Source organism: Muntiacus reevesi, chromosome 1, assembly GCF_963930625.1.
Source record: "Muntiacus reevesi chromosome 1, mMunRee1.1, whole genome shotgun sequence".
NCBI lineage: Eukaryota > Metazoa > Chordata > Mammalia > Artiodactyla > Cervidae > Muntiacus > Muntiacus reevesi.
Genome location: NC_089249.1, coordinates 39,950,108 through 39,973,217, shown reverse-complemented (window position 1 = coordinate 39,973,217; position 23,110 = coordinate 39,950,108). Strand labels below are relative to the sequence as shown.

The window sequence follows — 23,110 nt, the reverse complement described above, 5'->3', positions numbered from 1 at the left end:
ATTCTTCACAACAACCCTAGGAAGCAAGTACTCTTCTTTCCATTTTTCAGATGAGCAAACAGAAGCCCTGTGAGATGATGTGATGAAGTGGCAGAGCAGGGACTGGAAGTTAGTCCAAGGGATCTACCACTGTAACCTCTGAAAAAGCTGATTCTGTAATTGAGTTCATGTTTAAGAGACATTGGGCTTCCCAGGTGACTCAGCAGTAAAGAATCCTCCTGCCAATGCAGGAGACACTGGTCAGTCCTGGAGTCAGGAAGATCCCCTGGAGAAGGAAATGGCAACCCATTCCGGTATTCTTGTCTGGGAAATTCCATGGACAGAGGAGCCTGGCGGGCTACAGTCCATGGGTCGCAGAGTCAGACACAACTGAGCGACTGAGCACAGGCACAATAAGTTAAAGAGACGTTACTGTGTTTTATGCCACAAAAATCTCTGCAGCTCTGCCTTTGAACAGGCCTAGGCGCTGGTGGAAATTAAATTCGAAAACCAGTAGGGTGGGGCTTCCCTGGTGGCTCAGTGGGAAGGAGTCCGCCTGCCAATGTGGGATAACGGGTTTGACCCCTGGTCCAGGAAGATCCCACTTGCCGTCAAGCACCTAAGTCCATGGGCCACAACAGAGCCTGTGTTCTAGAGCCTGGGAACTGCAAATATTGAAGCCCGTGAAGCCACTGCAGTGAGAAGTGGACTGCACTGCAACTAAAGAGTAGCCTCTGCTCACTGTAAGTAGAAAAAAGCCTGAACAACAAAGACCCAGCACAGCCAAAGTAAAGCAAACAGAACCCAACAGCACATTACCTTGGTGTCATAGCAACCTCCAGGACTCGGATTGAGTGAGTTTAGGTCCTCACGGCAACAGATGGTGTTGCAGGGATCACCCTTGCTATAAGGGTCCTCCTTGTAATCTAGGGAACAGTGATGGGACAGGGTGAGCACTGGCCATTCCGAGATGCATTTTTTCACAGTAAGCTGTGTGGCCCTATTCAAGCCTGGGTGTCCAGAGCGTACACCCCAGAGGCCTCCTCTGCCCAGCCTGCTCCCACATACGGAAGGCCCCTGTGGCTTGTACAGGGCGGAGGCAGCCTCGAGCCCCGACTCCAGGCTCAACCTGCGCTCACAACCCTTCACAGTGATGACTGGACAGAAGAGAAATAACAGCACAAGCGTGTGTCCAGTTTTTTTTTTAACAAAGCAAATAGAAATCTGACTTTGATATTGTTCATCAAAAATAAAGTGTTTACAGGTAGTTTTTGTTTTAGTAGCTGCTTTTGTCCTTGGAAGGAAATCTGTGTTTGGGATGGTAGGGTAAAAAACAAAAAAAAAGTTACCCCTGTATGGGTTATTTCTTTTGTGTTTTACATAAGGAGTTTTTCAATTAAATCCATAGAACCTTCTTCCCTGTCATTTTTATAAAGAAGGACAAAATTCTATTTGTTGAGTATATAATATGCAGAGTATCAACTGAATACTAAATAATTCAATAACTTCTTAGACTGCCTTCTAGTACAGAAGTGATAAACTTACATGGATTCTTTATCCATGGGGAAGAAAAGGAGTTTTGAAGAATGATTCTTGGGAAATGTGCTACGTACTGTTGTATCGCATGATATATTTCATGGATTCCATGTCAGTCACTTTTCCTTGGTCACGCCGGAAGATTTTAGCTCGAGGAGCCAGATCGTAAGAGTAGTCCAGACCCAGGTTCTTGACCAGTATTGGATAGCCACTCCAGTTGTAAACTTTTTCATGGAAAGGAATGTTGTAGGAGGGCCAATATCCTGATTTGGAATGGAAGGGAGAGAAGGGTGGGATTGACAGGAAGGAAGACAGAAGAGAGAGGAAACAAAAGACGTGTCAGGAATGGTACTTTCTTTTGAACATCAGCACAGCTGTGTAATTACAAAGTAATATTACACAGAAAATAATGGCTGTGAACCCTGGTAATCACACAGATCCTTAGAAATTTACAGAACCAGTATAGTCTAGATTATTCCATTAGAGGGAGAAGAGCATCAGAATTCTTTGGTTTTTCACCCCAAATTCTGAAAGCAATCTATTAAGCAGAAGAAAGCTGACTTCTAGGTTCAGAGTTGAATAATTAGGCCTTTGTCAGTTAACCTCATTTCTGCCCCCTCTTTTTTTTTTTTTTAGTAGGAAGAGAGAAAGGAAAAGTTACATTGTGAAGGGATCAGAGATGATCTTAAGATTCCAGTAGACTTTTAACTCCTCTGACCCTAAACATTCATAAGGCTCAGTTTCATTCAAAGCTTCACAGTGTACCAGCCCTTCGTCACTAGGCATCAAACGTGACACAACTTTAATAAAATTGCCATTTCCGGAACATCTCAGATTACAGTAGCCTGGGGTATTGCTGCAGGACTGTCAGCCAATGTAGGGCCACCTTCACCATTCAGGGTTTACCTTCCACACCCATCTTCTCTTGGCCCTTGTCTGCCTTCCTTTTTCTCCTTACTATTTTATAGCATCCACTGCTTGGGGTGAAGTTATTAGAACAAAACAAATGACAAAACGTTCAACCTCACTGATTCTGGGGCATGGAGCCAGCATCAGGGTGAAGGGAGACAAAGACAACATTGAAAGTACAGGCTAAAAATCACATTTATTATTGCAGTATATCCAGGTAATTCAGACTTGGGAGTTAGACTGCCTGGCTCTTAAGCCTGGTCCTGCCAATACTAGGTATGTGACCTTACAGAAGTTACTTAACCTCTCTGTGGCTCACGTCTTCATCTGTAAAATGTGAACAATGATGGTCTTACCTCACAAGGATCACTGCTGTGAGCATTAAGTGAGTTCAAATGGACAGCAGAGCTTACAATAGGGTCTGATATTTGGTAAGCACTAGATGAACTTTGACTGTTACAGTTCTCTACATGAATGGCGCAAGTGAATAATAAAAATGGTTGCTTTTTACATTTTCATAAAGCTTTATGATTAAAAAAGCATTAAAAAAAAATCTTGTATTGGGTTGGCCAAAAAGTTTCTTCAGGTTTTCCCATCACATTGTACGGAAAAACCTGAATGAACTTTTTGGCCAACCCTACAGTATCAAAACCACCTGCTGATGTGTAAATATTACCATCCTTCCTTCTAAAGGAAGAAACAGAGGTTCAGAGAGGTTGGATGCCTTCCTTCTGACTAAAAGCACCTAGGACTTCTATCGATATATCACTGTGGCTTCTAGATACTAGGTTTGTGGGCTTTTTAAAAAATGGCTAAATCATATGTTTCTTCCTCAGCTTTTCTTCCCTTCCAGTAAGATGGTCACAATACTGCCTATCTGGAAATATGTTGTGTGTGTGTGCTCAGTCGCACAGTCGTGTCCAACTCTTTGTGACCCCATGGGCTGTAGCCTGCCAGGCTCCTCTCTCCGTGGGATCTCCAGGCAAGGATACTGGAGTGGGTTGCCATGCCCTCCTCCAGGGGATCTTCCCGACCCAGGGATCGAACCCAACTCTCCTGTGCTCCAGCACTGACAGGCAGATCTTTTACCACTGTGCCACCTGGGAAGCCCTTGGAAATACGTTATGAAGGTCAAACAAAACAAATAAAAGATACATCAAGTATATAGTAGACACTCTGAATTTAACTCTGTGTCTTCTGCCTCTGGGGGAAAAATAAAACATAAAATCCCCCAAACTACAGATGGATCAGCATCAATTTATTTAATACCAGGGTAGACTTCTTCATGGGATCTAAAAATGGTATTGCAAAGAACCCAAATTTACCATATCATCAGCAGCAGTCCAAAGAAGAAAAGGCTTGGGGTAACTAGTCCACTTTAATAAGCATCTCCCTCTTGAGGCTGGCTATTACTCTCAGGCTCTTAGGAGCTGGATGGGCCAGTCTTCAGAGTCAGATAGCCGTCCTCAGTTTTGAATTGTTGTGCTAACCAAGTAACCACCCAGTGATCTGACTTCTCAGGTAGATTTCCCAAGAAGTGGAGGTAGGTCCACTGCTTGGTAGCACCTGATCTTCTTGGCAACTGAAGTTTCCACCATAGTCAATTCTGCTTTACGCACATGGTGTGCATTTCACAGGCGGGAGTCACTGCAGAGTGAGGCATCTCCCCCTGGGTGTTATTACAAGATGAATGTGAGGACCTGGGAAATGAAGGACCAGCCCTGATCCCCAGGATCCACACGTTCTCTTGGTTCTGTACCTACTCGTCTCTCAGTGGACCTATTTCAACAGTTTCCTAATTCACCTCCTGTCTTCTCTCTGTCCTTCAGTGTGTTCCCCCTCTCCAAAGACTCCAGTTTTCTAAAGCAAGGTCCCCAACCTCTGGAATCTAATGCCTGATGATCTGAGGTGAGGTGATGTAATAATAACAGAAATAAAGTGCACAATGAATATAATGCATTTGAATCACCCCCAAACTCAAATCATCCCCATCCCTCACCCCAGGATGTAGAAGAATTGTCTTCCACGAAACCAGTCCCTGGTGCCAAAAAGGCTGGGGGCTGACGCTCTAAAGGATAAAGGCTAAACTGCTCAGCAGAATCCAAGGGCAACAGTTCTCCCATCGCTACCTCATCTTCCACGTCACAGCCTCCTGTCCAGCCATCCTGAGCTAATACATTCACGTTCACGCCATGATCTCATGCCTCTATCTGTTTGATTTGTCCCCTTGTCAAACTGCTGAGCTCCTTTCTCACATGTCTCTTCATTCTTTCTGGAGTTGTTTGTCCACTGATCTCCAGTGGCATACTGGGCACCTACTGACCTGGGAAGTTCCTCTTTCAGTGTCACATCTTTTTGCCTTTTCATACTGTTCATGGGGTTCTCAGAGCAAGAATGCTGAAGTGCTTTGCCATTCCCTTCCCCTTCTCCAGTGGACCACATTTTGTCAGAGCCCTCCACCATGACCTGTCCGACCTGGGTGGCCCTACACGGCCATGGCTCATAGTTTCATTGAGTTAGACAAGGCTGTGGTCCATGTGATCAGTTTGGTTCATTTTCTGTGATTAGTTTTCATTCTCTCTGCCCTCTGATGGATAAGGGTAACAGGCTTACGGAAGCTTCCTGATGGGAGAGACTGACTGAGGGGGAAACTGGGTCTTGTTCTGATGGGTGGGGCCATGCTCAGTAAATCTTTAATCCAATTTTCTGTTGATGGGTGGGGCTGTGTTCCCTCCTTGTTGTTTGACCTGAGGCCAAACCATGGTGGAGGTGATGAAGATAATGGCGACCTCCTTCAGGTCCCCTGCACCCACTGCTACACTCAGTGCCCCGACCCTGCAGCAGGCCACCGCCCACCCACGCCTCTGCCTGAGACTCCTGGACACTCACGGGCAAGTCTGGGTCAGTCTCCTGTGGGGTCAGCTCCTTTCTCCTGGGTCCTGGTGCACACAAGGTTTTATTTGTGCCCTCCCAGAGTCTGTCTCCCCAGTCCTGTGTAAGTTCTGGTGGCTCTCTGGTGGGGTTAATGGCGACCTCCTTCAACAGGGCTTATGCCAGACCCAGGTCTGCTGCACCCAGAGCCCCTGCCCCGTGGCAGGCCATTGCTGACCCGCACCTCCACAGGAGACACTCAGACACTCAAAGGCAGGTCTGGCTCAGTCTCTGTGGGGTCTCTGGTGTGCACAATGTTTTGTTTGAACCCTCCAATCAGTGGAGAAGTAACTCCAGAAAGAATGAAGAGACAGAGCCAAAGCAAAAACAACGCCCAGCTGTGGATGTGACTGGTGATGGTAGTAAAGTCCGATGCTGTAAAGAGCAATATTGCATAGGAACCTGGAATGTTAGGTCCGTGAATTAAGGTAAATTGGAAGTGGTCAAACAGGAGATGGCAAGAGTGAACATTGACATCTTAGGAATCAGTGAACTAAAATGGACTGGAATGGGTGAATTTAACTCAGATGACCATTATATCTACTACTGTGGGCAGGAATCCCTTAGAAGAAATGGAGTGGCCCTCATAGTCAAGAAAAGAGTCCAAAATGCAGTACGTGGGTGCAGTCTCAAAAATGACAGAATGGTCTCTGTTCGTTTCCAAGGCAAACCACTCAATATCACAGTAATCCAAGTCTATGGCCCAACCAGTAATGCTGAAGAAGCTAAAGTTGAATGGTTCTATGAAGACCTACAAGACCTTCTAGAACTAAAACCCAAAAAAGATGTCCTTTTCATCACAGGGGACTGGAATGCAAAAGTAGGAAGTAAAGAGATACCTGGAGTAACAGGCAAATTTGACCTTGGAGTAAAAATGAAGCAGCACAAAGGCTAACAGAGTTTTGCCAAGATAATGCACTGTTCATAGTAAACACCCTCTTCCAACAACACAAAGAAGGCTTTACACATGGACATCACCAGATGGTCAATACCGAAATCAGATTGATTATCTTCCTTGCAGCCAAAGATGGAAAAGCTCTATACAGTCAGCAAAAACAAGACTGGGAGCTGACTGTGGCTCAGATCATGAACTCCTTATTGCAAATTCAGACTGAAATTGAAGAAAGTAGGGAATACCACTAGTCATTCGGGTATGACCTAAATCAAATCCCATATGATTATACAGTGGAAGTGACAAACAGATTCAAAGGATTAGATCTGATAGACAGAGTACCTGAAGAACTATGGTCAGAGATTCGTGACATTGTAGAGGAGGCAGTGATCAAGACCATACCCAAGAAAAAGAAAAGCAAAATAGTTGTCTGAGGAGGCCTTACAAATAGCTGAGAAAAGAGAAGCCAAAGACAAAGGAGAAGAGAAAAATATACCCATTTGAATGCAGAGTTCCAAAGAATAGCAAGGAGAGATAAGAAAGCCTTCCACAGTGATCAGTGCAAAGAAATAGAGGAAAACAATATAATGGAAAAGACCAGAGATCTCTTCAAGAAAATTAGAAATACCAAGGGAACATTTCATGCAAAGATGGGCTCAATAAAGGACAGAAATAGTAATGGACCTAACAGAAGCAGAAGATATTAAGAAGTGGCAAGAATACACAGAAGAACTATACAAAAAAGGTCTTCATGACCCAGATAACCACAATGGTGTGATCACTCACCTAGAGCCAGACATCCGGGAATGCGAAGTCAAGTGGGCCTTACGAAGCATCACTACGAACAAAGCTAGTGGAGGTGGTGGAATTCCAGTTGAGCTATTTCAAATCCTAAAAGATGATGCTGTGAAAGTGCTGCCCTCAATATGCCAGCAAATTTGGAAAACTCATCAGTGGCCACAGGACTGGAAAAGGTCAGTTTTCATTTCAATCCCAAAGAAAGGCAATGACAAAGAATGTTCAAACTACTGCATAATTGCACTCATCTCACACACTAGCAAAGTAATACTCAAAATTCTCCAAACCAGGCTTCAACAGTACATGAACCAAGAACTTCAGATATTCAAGCTGGTTTTAGAAAAGGCAGAGGAACCAGAGATCAAATTGCCAACATCTGTTGGATCATCAAAAAAGCAAGAGAGTTCCAGAAAAGCATCTACTTCTTTATTGACTACAAAGTCTTTGACAATGTGAATCACAACAAACTGTGGAAAATTCTTAAAGAGATAGGAATACCAGACTACCTTACCTGCCTCCTGAGAAATCTGTATGCAGGTCAAGAAGCAACAGTTAGAACTGGACATGGAACAACAGACTGGTTCCAAATTGGGAAAAGAGTACATCAAGGCTGTATATTGTCACCCTGCTTATTTAAATTATGTGCAGAGTACATCATGTGAAATGCCGGGCTGGATGAAACACAAACTGGAATCAAAATTTCAGAGAGAAATATCAGTGACCTCAGATATGCAGATGACACCACCCTTATGGCAGAAAGTGAAGAACTAAAGTGCCTCTTGATGAAAGTGAAAGAGGAGAGTGAAAAAGTTGACTTAGAACTCAACATTAGGAAAACTAAGATCATGGCATCTGGTCCCATCACTTCAATGGCAAATAGTTGGGTAAACAATGGAAACAGTGAGAGACTTTATTTTGGGGCTCCAAATCACTGCAGATGGTGACTACAGCTTTGAAATTAAAAGATGCTTGCTCCTTGGAAAAAATGCTATGACCAACCTAGATAGCATATTAAAAAGCAGAGACATTACTTTGCAACAAAGGTCCGTCTAGTCAAAGCTATAACTTTTCCAGTGATCATGTATGGATGTGAGAGTTGGACCATAAGAAAGCTGAGTGCTGAAGAATTGATGCTTTTGAACTGTGGTGTTGGAGAAGACTCTTGAGAGTCCTTTGGACTGCAAGGAAATCAAATCAGTCAATCCTAAAGGAAATCAGTCCTAAACATTCACTGGAAAGACTGATGCTGAAGCTTCAATACTTTGGTCACGTGATGTGAAGAAATGACTCACTGGAAAAGACCCTGATACTGAGAAAGATTGAAGGCCAGAGGAGAAGGGGATGAAAGAGGATGAGATGGTTGGATAGTATCACCAACTCGATGGACATGAGTTTGTGTAAGCTCCGGGAGCTGATGATGGACAGGGAAGCCTAGTGTACTGCAGTCCATGGGGTTGCAAAAAGTTTGACGCGACTGAACTAAAGTTTCTAGCCTGTAACCTTCCACCCAGACATCATCTTCTCTTTCATTTATTCAACAAATATCCAGTGAGGACTTCCTGTGTGTGCTGAGCACTATGTTCAGTGCAAGATGCTAGGACTTACTATGGACCAGTAATATACTTAAGAATTGATAGAAGTTTATCTCAACTCATTTTCATAAAACCTGGTGAAATTGCAAAGATGGGCTTTCCCAGGTGGCACTAGTGGTAAAAAAAAAAACTCACCCATCTGCCAATGCAGGAGACTTAAGAGTCTCTGGTTCACAGGAAGAAATAGAAGATCTTAACAGACCCATCACAAGCAAGGAAATCGAAACTGTAATCAGAAATCTTCCAGCAAACAAAAGCCCAGGACCAGGTGGCTTCACAGCTGAATTCTACCAAAAATTTAGAGAAGAGCTAACACCTATCTTACTCAAACTCTTCCAGAAAATTGCAGACGAAGGTAAACTTCCAAACTCATTCTATGAGGCCACCATCACCCTAATTCCAAAACCAGACAAAGATGCCACAAAAAAAGAAAACTACGGGCCAATATCACTGATGAACATAGATGCAAAAATCCTTAACAAAATTCTAGCAAACAGAATCCAACAACATATTAAAAAAATCATACACCTTGACCCAGTGGGCTTTATCCCAGGAATGCAAGGATTCTTTAATATCCACAAATCAATCAACGTAATACACCACATTAACAAATTGAAAGATAAAAACCATATGATTATCTCAATAGATGCAGAGAAAGTCTTTGACAAAATTCAACACTCATTTATGATTAAAACTCTCCAGAAAGCAGGAATAGAAGGAACGTACCTCAACATAATAAAAGCTATATATGACAAACCCACAGCAAGCATCACCCTCAATGGTGAAAAATTGAAAGCATTTCCTCTGAAATCAGGAACAAGACAAGGATGCCCACTCTCACCACTACTATTCAACATAGTGTTGGAAGTTTTGGCCACAGCAATCAGAGCAGAAAAAGACGCAAAAGGAATCCAGATAGGAAAAGAAGAAGTGAAACTCTCGCTGTTTGCAGATGACATGATCCTCTACATAGAAAACCCTAAAGACTCTACCAGAAAATTACTAGAGCTAATCAATGAATATAGTAAAGTTGCAGGATATAAAATTAACACACAGAAATCCCTTGCCTTCCTATACACTAACAATGAAAAAACAGAAAGAGAAATTAAGGAAACAATACCATTCACCATTGCAACAAAAAGAATAAAATACTTAGGAGTATATCTACCTAAAGAAACGAAAGATCTATACATAGAAAACTATAAAACACTGATGAAAAAAATCAAAGAGGACACAAACAGATGGAGAAACATACCGTGTTCATGGTTTGAAAGAATCAATATTGTCAAAATGGCTATTCTACCCAAAGCAATCTATAGATTCAATGCAATCCCTATCAAGCTACCAACGGTATTTTTCACAGAACTAGAACAAATAATTTCACAATTTGTATGGAAATACAAAAAACCTCGAATAGCCAAAGTAATCTTGAGAAAGAAGAATGGAACTGGAGGAATCAACCTGCCTGACTTCAGACTCTACTACAAAGCCACAGTCATCAAGACAGTATGGTACTGGCACAAAGACAGAAATATAGATCAATGGAACAGAATAGAAAGCCCAGAGATAAATCCACGAACCTATGGACACCTTATCTTTGACAAAGGAGGCAAGGATATACAATAGAAAAAAGACAATCTCTTTAACAAGTGGTGCTGGGAAAACTGGTCAACCACTTGTAAAAGAATGAAACTAGAACACTTTCTAACACCATACACAAAAATAAACTCAAAATGGATTAAAGATCTAAATGTAAGACCAGAAACTATAAAACTCCTAGAGGAGAACATAGGCAAAACACTCTCTGACATAAATCACAGCAAGATCTTCTATGACCCACCTCCCAGAATATTGGAAATAAAAGCAAAAATAAACAAATGGGACCTAATGAAACTTAAAAGCTTTTGCACAACAAAGGAAACTATAAGTAAGGTGAAAAGACAGCCCTCGGATTGGGAGAAAATAATAGCAAATGAAGAAACAGACAAAGGATTAATCTCAAAAATATACAAGCAACTCCTGAAGCTCAATTCCAGAAAAATAAATGACCCAATCAAAAAATGGGCCAAAGAACTAAACAGACATTTCTCCAAAGAAGACATACAGATGGCTAACAAACACATGAAAAGATGCTCAACATCACTCATTATCAGAGAAATGCAAATCAAAACCACAATGAGGTACCATCACATGCCAGTCAGGATGGCTGCTATCCAAAAGTCTACAAGCAATAAATGCTGGAGAGGGTGTGGAGAAAAGAGAACCCTCTTACACTGTTGGTGGGAATGCAAACTAGTACAGCCACTATGGAGAACAGTGTGGAGATTTCTTAAAAAACTGGAAATAGAACTGCCATATGACCCAGCAATACCACTTCTAGGCATACACACTGAGGAATCCAGATCTGAAAGAGACACGTGCACCCCAGTGTTCATCACAGCACTGTTTATAATAGCCGGGACATGGAAGCAACCTAGATGCCCATCAGCAGACGAATGGATAAGGAAGCTGTGGTACATATACACCATGGAATATTACTCAGCCATTAAAAAGAATTCATTTGAATCAGTCCTAATGAGATGGATGAAACTGGAGCCCATTATACAGAGTGAAGTAAGCCAGAAAGATAAAGAACATTACAGCATACTAACACATATATATGGAATTTAGAAAGATGGTAACGATAACCCTATATGCAAAACAGAAAAAGAGACACAGAAGTACAGAACAGACTTTTGAACTCTGTGGGAGAAGGCGAGGGTGGGATGTTTCGAAAGAACAGCATGTATATTATCTATGGTGAAACAGATCACCAGCCCAGGTGGGATGCATGAATCAAGTGCTCGGGCCTGGTGGGCTGGGAAGACCCAGAGGGATCAGGTGGAGAGGGAGGTGGGAGGGGGGATCGGGATGGGGAATACGTGTAACTCTATGGCTGATTCATATCAATGTATGACAAAACCCACTGGAAAAAAAAAAAAAAAGTCTCTGGTTCAATCCCTGGGTCAGGAAAATCCCCTCGAAGAGGGCATGACTACACATCTCCAGTATACTTAGTTGGAGAATCCTATGGACAGAGGAGCCTGGCGGGCTACGGCCCCTAGGGTCACAAAGAACTGGACATGACTGAAGTGAAGTGGCTTTGCAAACACGCACACACATGTGAGATTACACTGTCATGGGACTTCCTGGTGGTTCAGTGGTTAAGACTCCACGCACCGAGGGGTGCAGGTTTGATTCATCCCTGGTCGGGGAACTGAGATCCCTTATGCCGCATGGTGCAGCCAAAAGAAGTATTAATTGAGCTGCTACTCTGTACTAGGAAAAATCATCACTGTGACTTAACCAGTGCATGCAACCGGGGTCATAAATAAATAGTACAGAAAACTTTTTTTTTAAATAAATAGTACAAAAAAGAGTACATTGTCATATGAGTGTGAGGTGTAGGTTTCACACGTGCTGAACCTTGTCATTCTTTCCCTGCGTGACAAGCAACAGCATTCCCACCCCTGCACCCCCACCATACACACCCCCATCATACACTCACACACCACGCATTATCCATCATATATGTGTGTGCGCGCACACACACACGCATCAGACTTCTAGCATGAAGAAAGTACCTCTCCGCAGAACAGCAGTTTGTTCAGAATATTCTACGTATGTAGGAATCTGCTCCACAATGTACAGAGTGCCTTCGTCAAGGCTGTGGTTCAGATTTACCTTCTTCAGGTCCAGGACCATGTACTGATTGTTATATGTGCCTGAAGCAGAGAAGACATGAAGACAGGGCATAGGAATTGCTTGGCTGGTTAACTCAAAGTCTAAAGAAAAACGTACATACCTACACGTTATTCTGCAGGGCCACTTACCAGAGTTGAATTTTGAAAAGACCTCTGCCCACTGCTTGCCATTGTTAGCCATCATATTGGCCACCCGGACTCTTTGCCAGGCCAGCAGAGACTGGGGTACCACATGCTGCAGCAAGCTTTTATTATACACGCTGTTTGTGGTCTGCAGCAATACCAAACCACTGCTGAGAAGGTAAAAGTCGTCCAGAGACTCCAAAAACCCTACAGGAAACATGAATATATGAATCGGTATACATTTGTGCAAAATATCAAACCATCATTGTTAATGTAGAGCTTCGCATATACAATGCATTTTGCAGAGTATCAGTTATTATTTCTTTTGGGGGGGTTTAAAAAATTATAAGTGGAGGATAATTGCTTTACAATGTTGTTGGTTTCTGCCGTACATCAGCGTGAATAAGCCATCGGTATACACACGTCCCCTCCTTACTGAACTTCCCTCCTACCTTCCACCCCATCCCACCCCTCTAGGTTGTTACAAAGCACCAGGTTGAGCTCCCTGCATCATCACACTGCAAATTCCCACCGGTTATATATTTTACATATAATATGTGTATATTTCAGTGCTACTCTCTCAATTCATCCCACCATCTCCTTCCCCCGCTGTGTCCACAAGTCTATTTATTCTCTGTCTGCGACTCTATTCCTGCCCTGCAAATAGGCTCATCAGTACCATTTTTCTTGTTTCCATATGTGTGTGTTAATAGACAATATCTGTGTTTCTCTGACTCACTTCACGCTTTATAACAAGCTCCAGGGCATCAGTTATCATTAGCCTGTCCCAGCTTAGGTTCACCTCTGCAGCAGGTGCCAGTGAACCTCCATCCCTGGGTTCTCCTTTGAAAAATTTTGATTTTATGATTTGACAAAAATACATTAAATCAGGAACTAGACCTAAGGAGGCATGATTGACAAGCAAAGTATGAAATGAATTTTAATGACTATTCATTCACCACTTGGGCTGGAGTCATTTTGCAGTGTTTCATCTGAGCAACCATGCAAGAGCAGCCTTGAGCAAGCTCTCTGATAGAAAATCTCCACAGGATGGAAAGCTGTATTTCTGGCCTGATACTCTTGCTAATTCACTCCTTATTGTAGCAGCCTCGATGGACACAAGAGGGCAGGCGTTCTTTAATACGTGTAAGTAAGTGACTAATACTAACATGAAAGGAATAGTCTTTCATTCAAGAGCAAGACTGTTTATAGAAGACCAAAAAAAAAAAAGTAGGCCATCCAGAGTTCCGGAACAAAGAAGATAAACTGTCTTATAAAAAACTTTAGTCAAGGAGTCTAATTTTATAATTTCGAGTTTAAAGTTAAAGAAAGGAAAACAGGGAAGGGACAAAGTCCTGAAATACTGCACTATAAGAGAAACAAGTGTTCTCTGAATATGTAAAATTATATTCTTGCTCTAATCTGTCACTAGCAACTTTGGAAGGCACACTATGTTAGATAAGGATAGAGTGAAACACTCCGGTATGAAAACCAGCTGGCAAATTACATTTCATAGTAAGCTTCTTACTAAATTTAATGAGGAGACAAAAGAGAACCCTTACAGTTAATAAAGCATCTTCCAGGGCTTAGAACATAACCACCTGAGGTCTTCCCTGGTGGCACAGTGGATAAGAATCCTCCAGCCAGTGCAGGGGACACGGATCAGGTCCAGCAAGATTCCACATGCCGAGGGGCAACTAAGCCTCTGCACCTAAAGCTCGCACTCCGCAACAAGAGAAGCCACTGCGACGAGAAGCCCTTGCACCACAACGAAGAGTAGTCCCAGCAGCTAGAGGAAGCCTGCACAAAGCAACGAAGATCCAGGGCAGACAAAAATAAATAAGTAAAATCTTTTAAAACATGGACTTTCAGAAGGTTTTTTTTTTTTTTTTTTTTTTTTAATAGCCACTTGAATTATAAACAATGACCACTCTCCTCTAATTCTATTTAGATCTATTGCTTAGCACAACCCAGAAGAGTTTATTCTTCTTATCCTAGCAAGTGTATTTAACACGTGCCCCGTTTGGAAAAGTGACATTAGCATCGCAGGGGTGTGGGACACTCCCTTTATCTCTCCCCCTCAATCTACAACCAGTAAAACCAGTAAAGCATCCATAACTCAACAAAGGTGCCTCGGCCCCACAGAGCAGGATGCTGGAGAATTCCACACACCTGTATCCAAAGGTGGGTGGCCTGGACCACGTGGAGGAGGAAGAACCAGAGGAACAATGAAGCCAGTACCTGTCGTCCCGAACCCCTGGCCACAATGACTGGGCCCAGAGCCCGGGAGAAGCCCGAACAGCTGGGCAGGCGGCACGCAGGAGTCTGGAGGCCTGGTCACAGCACCCCCAGCCAGCAGGGAGCCGGAAGGCAGCGGCAGCAAGCCCTGCAATCCTGTTCCTCAAGCTACGGGGGCACCGCGACTCAGCCTCCGCTCCCCCACTGCCTCCAGCAGCAGCACCCACAACCCCAGTCGAGGCAGAGACGCCCGGTTTCCTTTCACCCTCGCCCTCCCCATGCGCAGGGACCGGCACACCGCCGAGGAACCCGCTAGCTCGGTGCCCCGGGGGGCGCCGCCAGCAAGACCAGCAGCAGCAAGGCGCCACCAACGCTGGTGACAATGAGGGTCCAGGGCAACATCCCTGACAGAGACAGTAGAGGGTGGGAGGTGGCAGCTCTCAAAAATAACCGGAGGCAGCTCTGGGAAAAGAACCCACTCCCCGTCGCAAAAAAGAATAAAGAAAAGGAAAGGAAAGGAAAAACCCACAACAAAACCAACTTGCGCTATATCGCCACCTAGTGGAGAGCAAAAGAAAGGCATCTAATTACTAAACATTCAGGCGGATTCTTTACCAACTGAGCTGAGGGAAGCCCCAATGACTAAACTACTCAACAGTTACTCAAGTGGGGGAAAAAAGTTTTACCTAAAGAAGAAATATTTGACAATTCAAATTTACTGGGTGAAGCACAAGCTGCAAACAAGATTGGCGAGAGAAATATCAATAACCTCAGATGTGCAGATGACATCACCCTTACGGCAGAAAGTGAAGAACTAAAGAGCTTCTTGATGAAAGTGAAAGAGGAGAGTGAAAAAGTTGGCTTAAAACTCAACATTCAGAAAACTAAGATCATGGCATCCGGTCCCATCACTTCATGGCAAATAGATGGGGAAACGATGGAAACAGTGAGAGATTTTATTTTCTTGGCCTCCAAAAATCACTGCAGATGGTGACTGCAGCTTTGAAATTAAGAGACACTTGCTCTTTGGAAGAAATGCTATGACCAACCTAGACAGCATATTAAAAAGCAGAGACATGACTTTTCCAACAAAGGTCCGTCTAGTAAAAGCTATGGTTTTTCCAGTAGTCATGTATGAATGTGAGAGTTGCACTATAAAGAAAGCTGAGCGCTGAAGAATTGGTGCTTTTGAACTGTGGTGTTGGAGAAGACTCTTGAGAGTTCCCTGGACTGCAAGGAAATGCAACCAGTCCATCCTAAAGGAAATCAGTCCTGAATATTCATTGGAAGAAGATGCTGAAGCTGAAACTCCGATACTTTGGTCACCTGATGCGAAGAACTGACTCACTGCAAAACACCCTGATGCTGGGAAGGATTGAAGGTGGGAGGAGAAGGGGACGACAGAGGATGAGATGGTTGGATGGCATCACCGATTTGATGGACATGAGTTTGAGCAAGCTTTGGGAGTTGGTGATGGACAGGGAAGCCTGGCATGCTGCAGTCCATGGGGTCTCAAAGAGTTGGACATGACTGAGCAGTTGAACTGAACATTATAAAAATTTTTGTATAGGTAAATATTATATTTCTCCTCCTGTATACACTGCAGTGTGCTCATTCCCAAAATGCCCTCCCCCTGCCACCCTTCCCCTCTGGTAACCACTAGTCTGTTCACTGTATCTATGTGTTTGTTTTTGTTTGGTTTGGTTTGTTCATTTATTTTTAATTTATTTTTGTATTCCACATATGAGTGAAATCATATGATATGTGTCTTTCTCCATCTGACTTACTTCATTTAGCATAATACTTTCAAGGTTCCCAAATAGCCAAAACAATCTTGAGAAAGAGGAACATAGCTAGAAGAATCATGCTTCCTGACTTCAGACTATACTACAAAGCTACAGTCATAAAACAGTATGGAACTAGCAAAAAAAGACACATCAGTTGCTTAACTTCATAGACTTGTATGTCCGGTTTTTTCCCCAGGTTTGGGTAGCCCTCAACTGTTATTTCTTTCAATACACTCTCTTCACTCTCCCTTCTCCTTGCTGGGATACCCATTACCCTAATGATACATTTCCTAATGGAGTCAGATAGTTCTATAGGATTTTCTTTTCTGTAGACCTTAATTTCTTCTCTTCTATCTATATCATTTCTAGATTTGTCTTTGAGCTCACTAATTCTCTCTTCCATGCGGTCTCCAGTATTTCCAGTTCTTTCTAATGCAGCCTTCATCTCATTTATTAAGTTCTTCAGCTCCAGAGTTTCTATTTGGTTCTATTTTCGAATTTCAGTTGGTATTCAGAAAATACCAGTTTCTCTTTGGTATTCTTTCTGTTCATTAATTTTATTTCTGAGCTCACTGAATTGCCTTTCAAAGTTTTCTTGTAGCTCATTGGGTACCTTCACAGGGATCTGAATTCTCTATCACTTAGATAATGTTATAAACCATTAAAAATTTAAAATGTGTTCATTTGCACATCACATGCATTAACTGCTCCAAAGTTTTTGAAACCATAAGCCCCCGTGTCCTTGTGTTCTGAAGTAAAATATTGACTCAAGAGTTAATCATTGGAAAATGTGAAGATGTAGAAAGAAAGAAAGAATAGCATTGGGCTGGGGAACTGGTAACAATTTAGGCTATAATTCTGCCACACAGAAGAATCACTGAACTCCCAGTTCCCTGAAAGACATGGATAAAGGCCTGACATACATTCCTAAGTTGTTTTTACAAGAAGCAGACCCCACCCACCCCCATTTCATCTGGAGAGACGAAAACTATTGGCCACAAGGACAAAGGCCCTAGACTGGCTGAAATCAGAAGACTGATGATGCTTGAAGCTTCACCTTGATGCCAGTCAATCCAAGAACTGTCGATTAGCTGATCATGCCCTGCTCCTCACGCTATGAAACGCCTCATTACGCTCTTCAGGGTGGGTCATATAGTTTTGAGGGCATTAGCCCTCTATGGCCCTCTTTGCCTGGCAAAGCAATAAAAGCTACTCTTTCCTACTTCACCCCAAACGCTGTCTCTGCATTTCTATTCAGCACCAGTGAACAGAGGCTGAATTTCAGCAACACTCTGAAGACCAAAGACCTTCCTTCCTTCCAAAAGAGTAGACTCATTGTTGACCAAGGACATGATTGACATACAACTCAGGGTCAGGCATGAGGATCATGACTGTAAAAATATCTCTGCTACACCCCTCACTTTATCCATACTTAGCAATGGGACGTTGCAGCATCTCCTAGCAAGAGGCATTGTCTGTTTCCCCACCCCTTACATCTGAACTGTTTTGGCTTAACAAAAGGTGCCAGTTCCAGCCTAGGCCTCAAGAGACCTTGCACACTTCTCACTCTTTTATAACCCTGTTACAGCTGAGGAAATGGTACAGCCTAGCCTAGGCTCCTAGTGCAGGAGGGCCAGCCTCTAGCTGGGCAGCCCCCAAAGTGCAGCAGAGTTCATTCAAGATCAACGGAGCTGCCCACCCCACCCCAGCCAACCATGGATGCATGGATGTGCCCAGCTGAGACACCGTCCTGTACACTCAAAAGCAATACTAGTCACGTATGAGTTTACAGCACAAACTTGTGGAGGTTTAGCAACAGCCAGTATAATAATAGTAATCCAGTTACACAACATATTTTGCTTTCAAATGTCTTACTGCCATTTGATTTTAACAGAGATGGATGTGACACTTCGGGAATAGTTTTCTTTTTTAAAAGAAAAAAAACAAAGTAATATCTTGGCACCATACTCACCTTTCTGCTCAGGTTTTTCCCACAGCTAAAGAGGAACAATATCACTTCTCAGACCTTGGGGAAGGCAATCACCTATGCTGAGCTGTCTCATGTTTCAAAGCCTATCTGATACTCACTAAAACTTTATTTAACACCTACTAGATCCCAAGCATTGTGCAATGACCCCAGCCTAGAGACGGTAGTAGAATTCCTTCAGCTTCTCCAAAAGTCACATGCCCAGACTGCTCTCCCTGCCCACCTCTGCCCCACTCTGAGTCACCACCGGGAGCTCTGCACTAAGGTGGTTGCAGTGGGAAAAACCTCTGCTTCCTCCCTAAGAAAAGGTGCTCTCCATGTCATCCCACGACATGAAATCTTCCAGTCATTTGTTCTGTCTACTCCACAATGGACTCAGTCTTCCTACCTTACAGAATGGCATTCATTTACTTCTCTTTCTGCCAAGAACCTAACTGGTACCAACCAATTTCCCCCTTCACTGTCCAATAATTATTCTTCAATCAAGTATGACTGGTTTTTTGTTTTTCAGCACATTTCTGCTTTGCCCTGCAATAGGAATGTGATCAATGAAAGATTCATACTATTAGATATTCAGGCACGTGAAGACCATACTCTGGAGTCTGAATATCCTGAAGTAGCTCAAATAAAACAATAAGTATAATTCTTATTCTAAAGTAATAATAATCTCTTGGGCCATAAAAATGGCTGAGCACTGAAGAATTGATGCTTTTGAACTGTGGTGTTGGAGAAGACTCTTGTCCCTTGGACTGCAAGGAGATCCAACCAGTCCATCTTAAAGGAAATCAACACTGAATATTCATTGGAAGGATGATGCTGAAGCTGAAGCTCCAAAACTTTGTCCACCTGATGTGAAGAGCCACCTCACTGTAAAAGTCCCTGATGCTGGGAAAGACTGAAGGCAGGAGGAGAAGGGGATGACAGAGGATGAGATGCTTAGACAGCATTTCGCTCTCAGGGACATGAGTTTGAGCAAACTTGGGGAGATAGTGAACAACAGCAAAGATTATACAGAGTAAATATGAAGAGGTGGGTGTACATTTAATCAATGTTCAATTATTATCCACATCAAAATTGTTTGCTTTTCTTCAACAAGAAGTTATTTACTTTAGGTTATATTACTTGTTTACTGTTTCCTTTTCCATCTATCCCATAGCATGTAAGTTCCACCAGGGCAGGAACTTTTTCTGTCTTGCTCACTCCAGTGGCAAGAAAAGGATTTGACATGCTGTGTGTTTGTGCTCAGTCACTCTGCTGCTGCTGCCAAGTCACTTCAGTCGTGTCTGACTCCGTGACCCCACGGATTGCCAGTGGAATTCTCCAGGCAAGAACACTGGAGTGGGTTGCCATTTCCTTCTCTAGAGGATCTTCCAGACCCAGGGATTGAGCCTGTCTCTCTTGCATCTCCTGCATTGGCAAGCTGATTCTTTACCACTGTGCCACCTGAGAAGCCCCTTGACACATAGTAGGTGCTCAATTAATAAACTGTTACGTACAAGAGAGAAGGAAAAGATGGTGGTGACTAACATTTATAGTGTACCTACTACACGTCAGAAACTTTGCTTTAGAAGGATGGATACTTTCATTTGATCTTCACAAAAAGAGTGCTTAGATGAGCTATTTTTCATTTTTTTAAGTATTGAGCTTTTTAAAGCTTATAAACAGCATTGTCAGGGATAAATCTAGAACTGAATCTCAACACATGCCTTTTCCACCCTAACATACGTCGGACAAAATTGAGGGGAACAGTCATGCAAATGGCAACAAGACGTACGCACAATGGAGCAGAGACATTAGAACCAATTAAGGAGAGGGTGAATCATGGGGAGCTGCATGTTTAAACAGGGTGGAGGTGGACCAGTCAATCAAGAAAAGTGTTGAGAATGAGGTGGAATTTCTGGAAAGATAGAAGGGAAGAAGCTTTCTTTTGGCTAGGTGGGGAAAGATTCAAGGCAGGGGTGGCCTGGCAGAAGTTATCAGCATCCTGGTGCTAAGTTGCTTCAGCGTGTCCGACTCTTTGCGACTCTTTGGACTGTAGCCCGCCAGGCTCCTCTGTCCATGGGATTTCCCAGGCAAGAATACCAGAGTGGGTTGCCATTTCCTCCTCCAGGGGATCTTCCCGAGCCAGGGACTGAACCGACATCTCTTACATCTCCTGCATTGGCAGGTGGGTTCTTTACCCCTAGCGCCTCCTGGGTGTCTATTCAGTATCCTGGGATACTGAATAGATACAAAGAGGAACATTAAAAAAAAGTAAGGTACACAGGAAAGCAGGAATGAAGTGCTACAAAATCTATCTACAGTCTTTGGAACAGGTGACCGAGTTCTACTTTTATTTAGTTCTACTTTTATTTCTTCTCCTCCTTTGGTTCTGCTAAGATAAAAGAGGTAACATGAAATTAATAAAAGTAATTTACTCCATTAAAAATGTTTACAACTATAAAGGCAATTTAATAACGAATGAAAGTAGTAATATTACGGATTATGAAGGAGACTGGGCTACATTTTCCCCAGGCATTGAGGGTATTCTTTTATCTTCCTTCTTTCAAGTATTGGAACTTCAAACAGGAGAAGGCTGAGCAAAATCATGTCTACTCAGACCAGAAGGGCTGCCAGAGTCTAAAAGGATAGACATGGAAACCCAATCAGTTGGAAATGCCTAGGGTGCTTGTTTGAATGCATCAACCCAGATCAACTGGTTAAGAATTCCTATGGATGGCACTTTAGAATCTGCATTTTTAACAAGCTCCAGAGGAAACTGTAAGGGGTATGTACATGTGTGTGGGAGGCGATGGAATGCCCAGATGTAATGCAAAGTAGGAACACATGCATGCTTGGTGAAACATACTGAGTGTGCTCTGGAGAGCTCCACTTACAGATAATTAAGCGGGAAGCCTCTGCCTCACAGGCATCATCATTATTTACTGTACTCCTCAATTAGAACACTTTGAATAGGTTCCAACTTTGGTTCCCACGCAAAAGTTCCACCCACCCGTATCCCAGGAGGCCCTTTGAGTCCATGGTCTCTTAGTTTTAACCATTTAACTTAGATACAAATGGAACCATTTCTGAAAACAAACCCCCCAAAATGGGTATTTTGTAGTCAGATATGTTTTGCTTGAACCGCACTGCCCAACCTCTGTGCAGTATGGTTCTGAAAAGGCTATTTAACTTCTTTGAACCTGTCTATTTGAAAAATACTGATACAATACCCTCCTTGTTAGGTCTTTATGAAAATTAAGTGACATAATACACACCAAATGTGTATTATGCATACACTGAGTGTCAGTTATAATGGTGGACACATAAGTAGGAACTAAACAAATGTTAGTTTTGGGGGCTTTTTTTTTCTTTTCATTTCAAAGACAGGTTAAGCACAAATGAGTTTAAAATAACTTACTTAAAACTTGGGTGCTGCCTAATTCCCACCCAACTAGTTGGGTCCTATTCATGTCATTCCTGTTAAGGTCCTAACTTGCTTCAGTGGGGTCTGACTCTTCGAGACCCTGTGGACTGTGGCCCGCCAGGTTCCTCTGTCCCTGGGATTTTCCAGGCAAGAACAGTGGAGTGGGTTGCCATTTCTTCCCAACCCAGGGATAGAACCGACACCTCTTCTGTCTCTTGCACTGGCAGGCGCGTTCCTTACTAGTGCAACCTGGGGGGCTTACAGAGGATCAACTTACAGGTCCAATCCCTACACTGTCTAGGTGTGCATCTGAGATGCCTTGATAACAATTCCTGAGCATCTTAGACTCTTATTTTCAAATCAACAGCATAAAGGGAGGGTGCTAAATAAATTAGTTTTAAAAACATGCAGTTTATTAAAAAAAATAAAAGGGAGGGCAGGATGAAGAGAAGACAATGAGATTGTGATAGAGATGATGATCTCTTCAGCAGGCCCTTCTCCACCTCTCACTGAATTTCCCATCTTTCTCTCTCCAGTTTCCACATGTCCACATCAGGATGGGTTGTCTGTAATCTGTCTGCTGTCTCCTTTCCTTTTTCTTTCCATTATCTTTTTTCTCCTTCCTTGCCTCCATAGATATTTATTCAATGACTGCCATGTGCAAGCCTCTGTACTGGGGATGCAGACATGAATATGGAACATGGGCTCTGAAGAAGTTACCCACAGGCACCAGGGAAGCTGAAAGGAGGGGTAGCTGGCTCTGCCTGAAAGTTAGGGAAGACGTCGAAGAGGAGCTCTTGTGAGACTTTTGTTAATATGGAAAACACTTGGGTAAGATGCATTAAAAGGCAATAAAAATGCTCATAGGGTGAACATTCCAGTAGCAACACAAAGAAATTGGGTGATTCCTCCCATAAGTAAAAATGATAACCTGTATGGTAGTGGTGACTTAGTCACTCAGTCATATCTGACTCTTGTGACCCCATGGACTGTAGCCTGCCAGGCTCCTCTGTCCATGGGATTTCTCAGGCAAGAATATTGCAGTGGGCTGCCATTTCCTTCTCCAGGGTACATTATGATTAATTGGGGCTTACCCAAGGAATGCCAAGTTGACTTAACATCTGAAAATTAATCAGTGCAACTCACTATATTAATATAAGATGAAAATTAGATGATCATTTTAATAGAA

At 42.9% G+C, this 23,110-nt stretch overlaps 1 protein-coding gene across 1 annotated transcript in view; it reads right to left on the bottom strand.

The window, feature by feature from the left end:
* PLBD1 (phospholipase B domain containing 1) overlaps positions 1-23,110 on the bottom strand; it is an 89,609-nt gene that overhangs the window by 2,091 nt on the left and 64,408 nt on the right. The window contains exons 7-10 of the mRNA XM_065941011.1: positions 12,510-12,710; positions 12,261-12,401; positions 1,593-1,778; positions 799-905 (exon numbers count right to left, since the gene is read on the bottom strand). Coding sequence (XP_065797083.1) covers positions 799-905; positions 1,593-1,778; positions 12,261-12,401; positions 12,510-12,710 — 635 coding nt within the window. The remainder of the gene's footprint in view (positions 1-798; positions 906-1,592; positions 1,779-12,260; positions 12,402-12,509; positions 12,711-23,110) is intronic.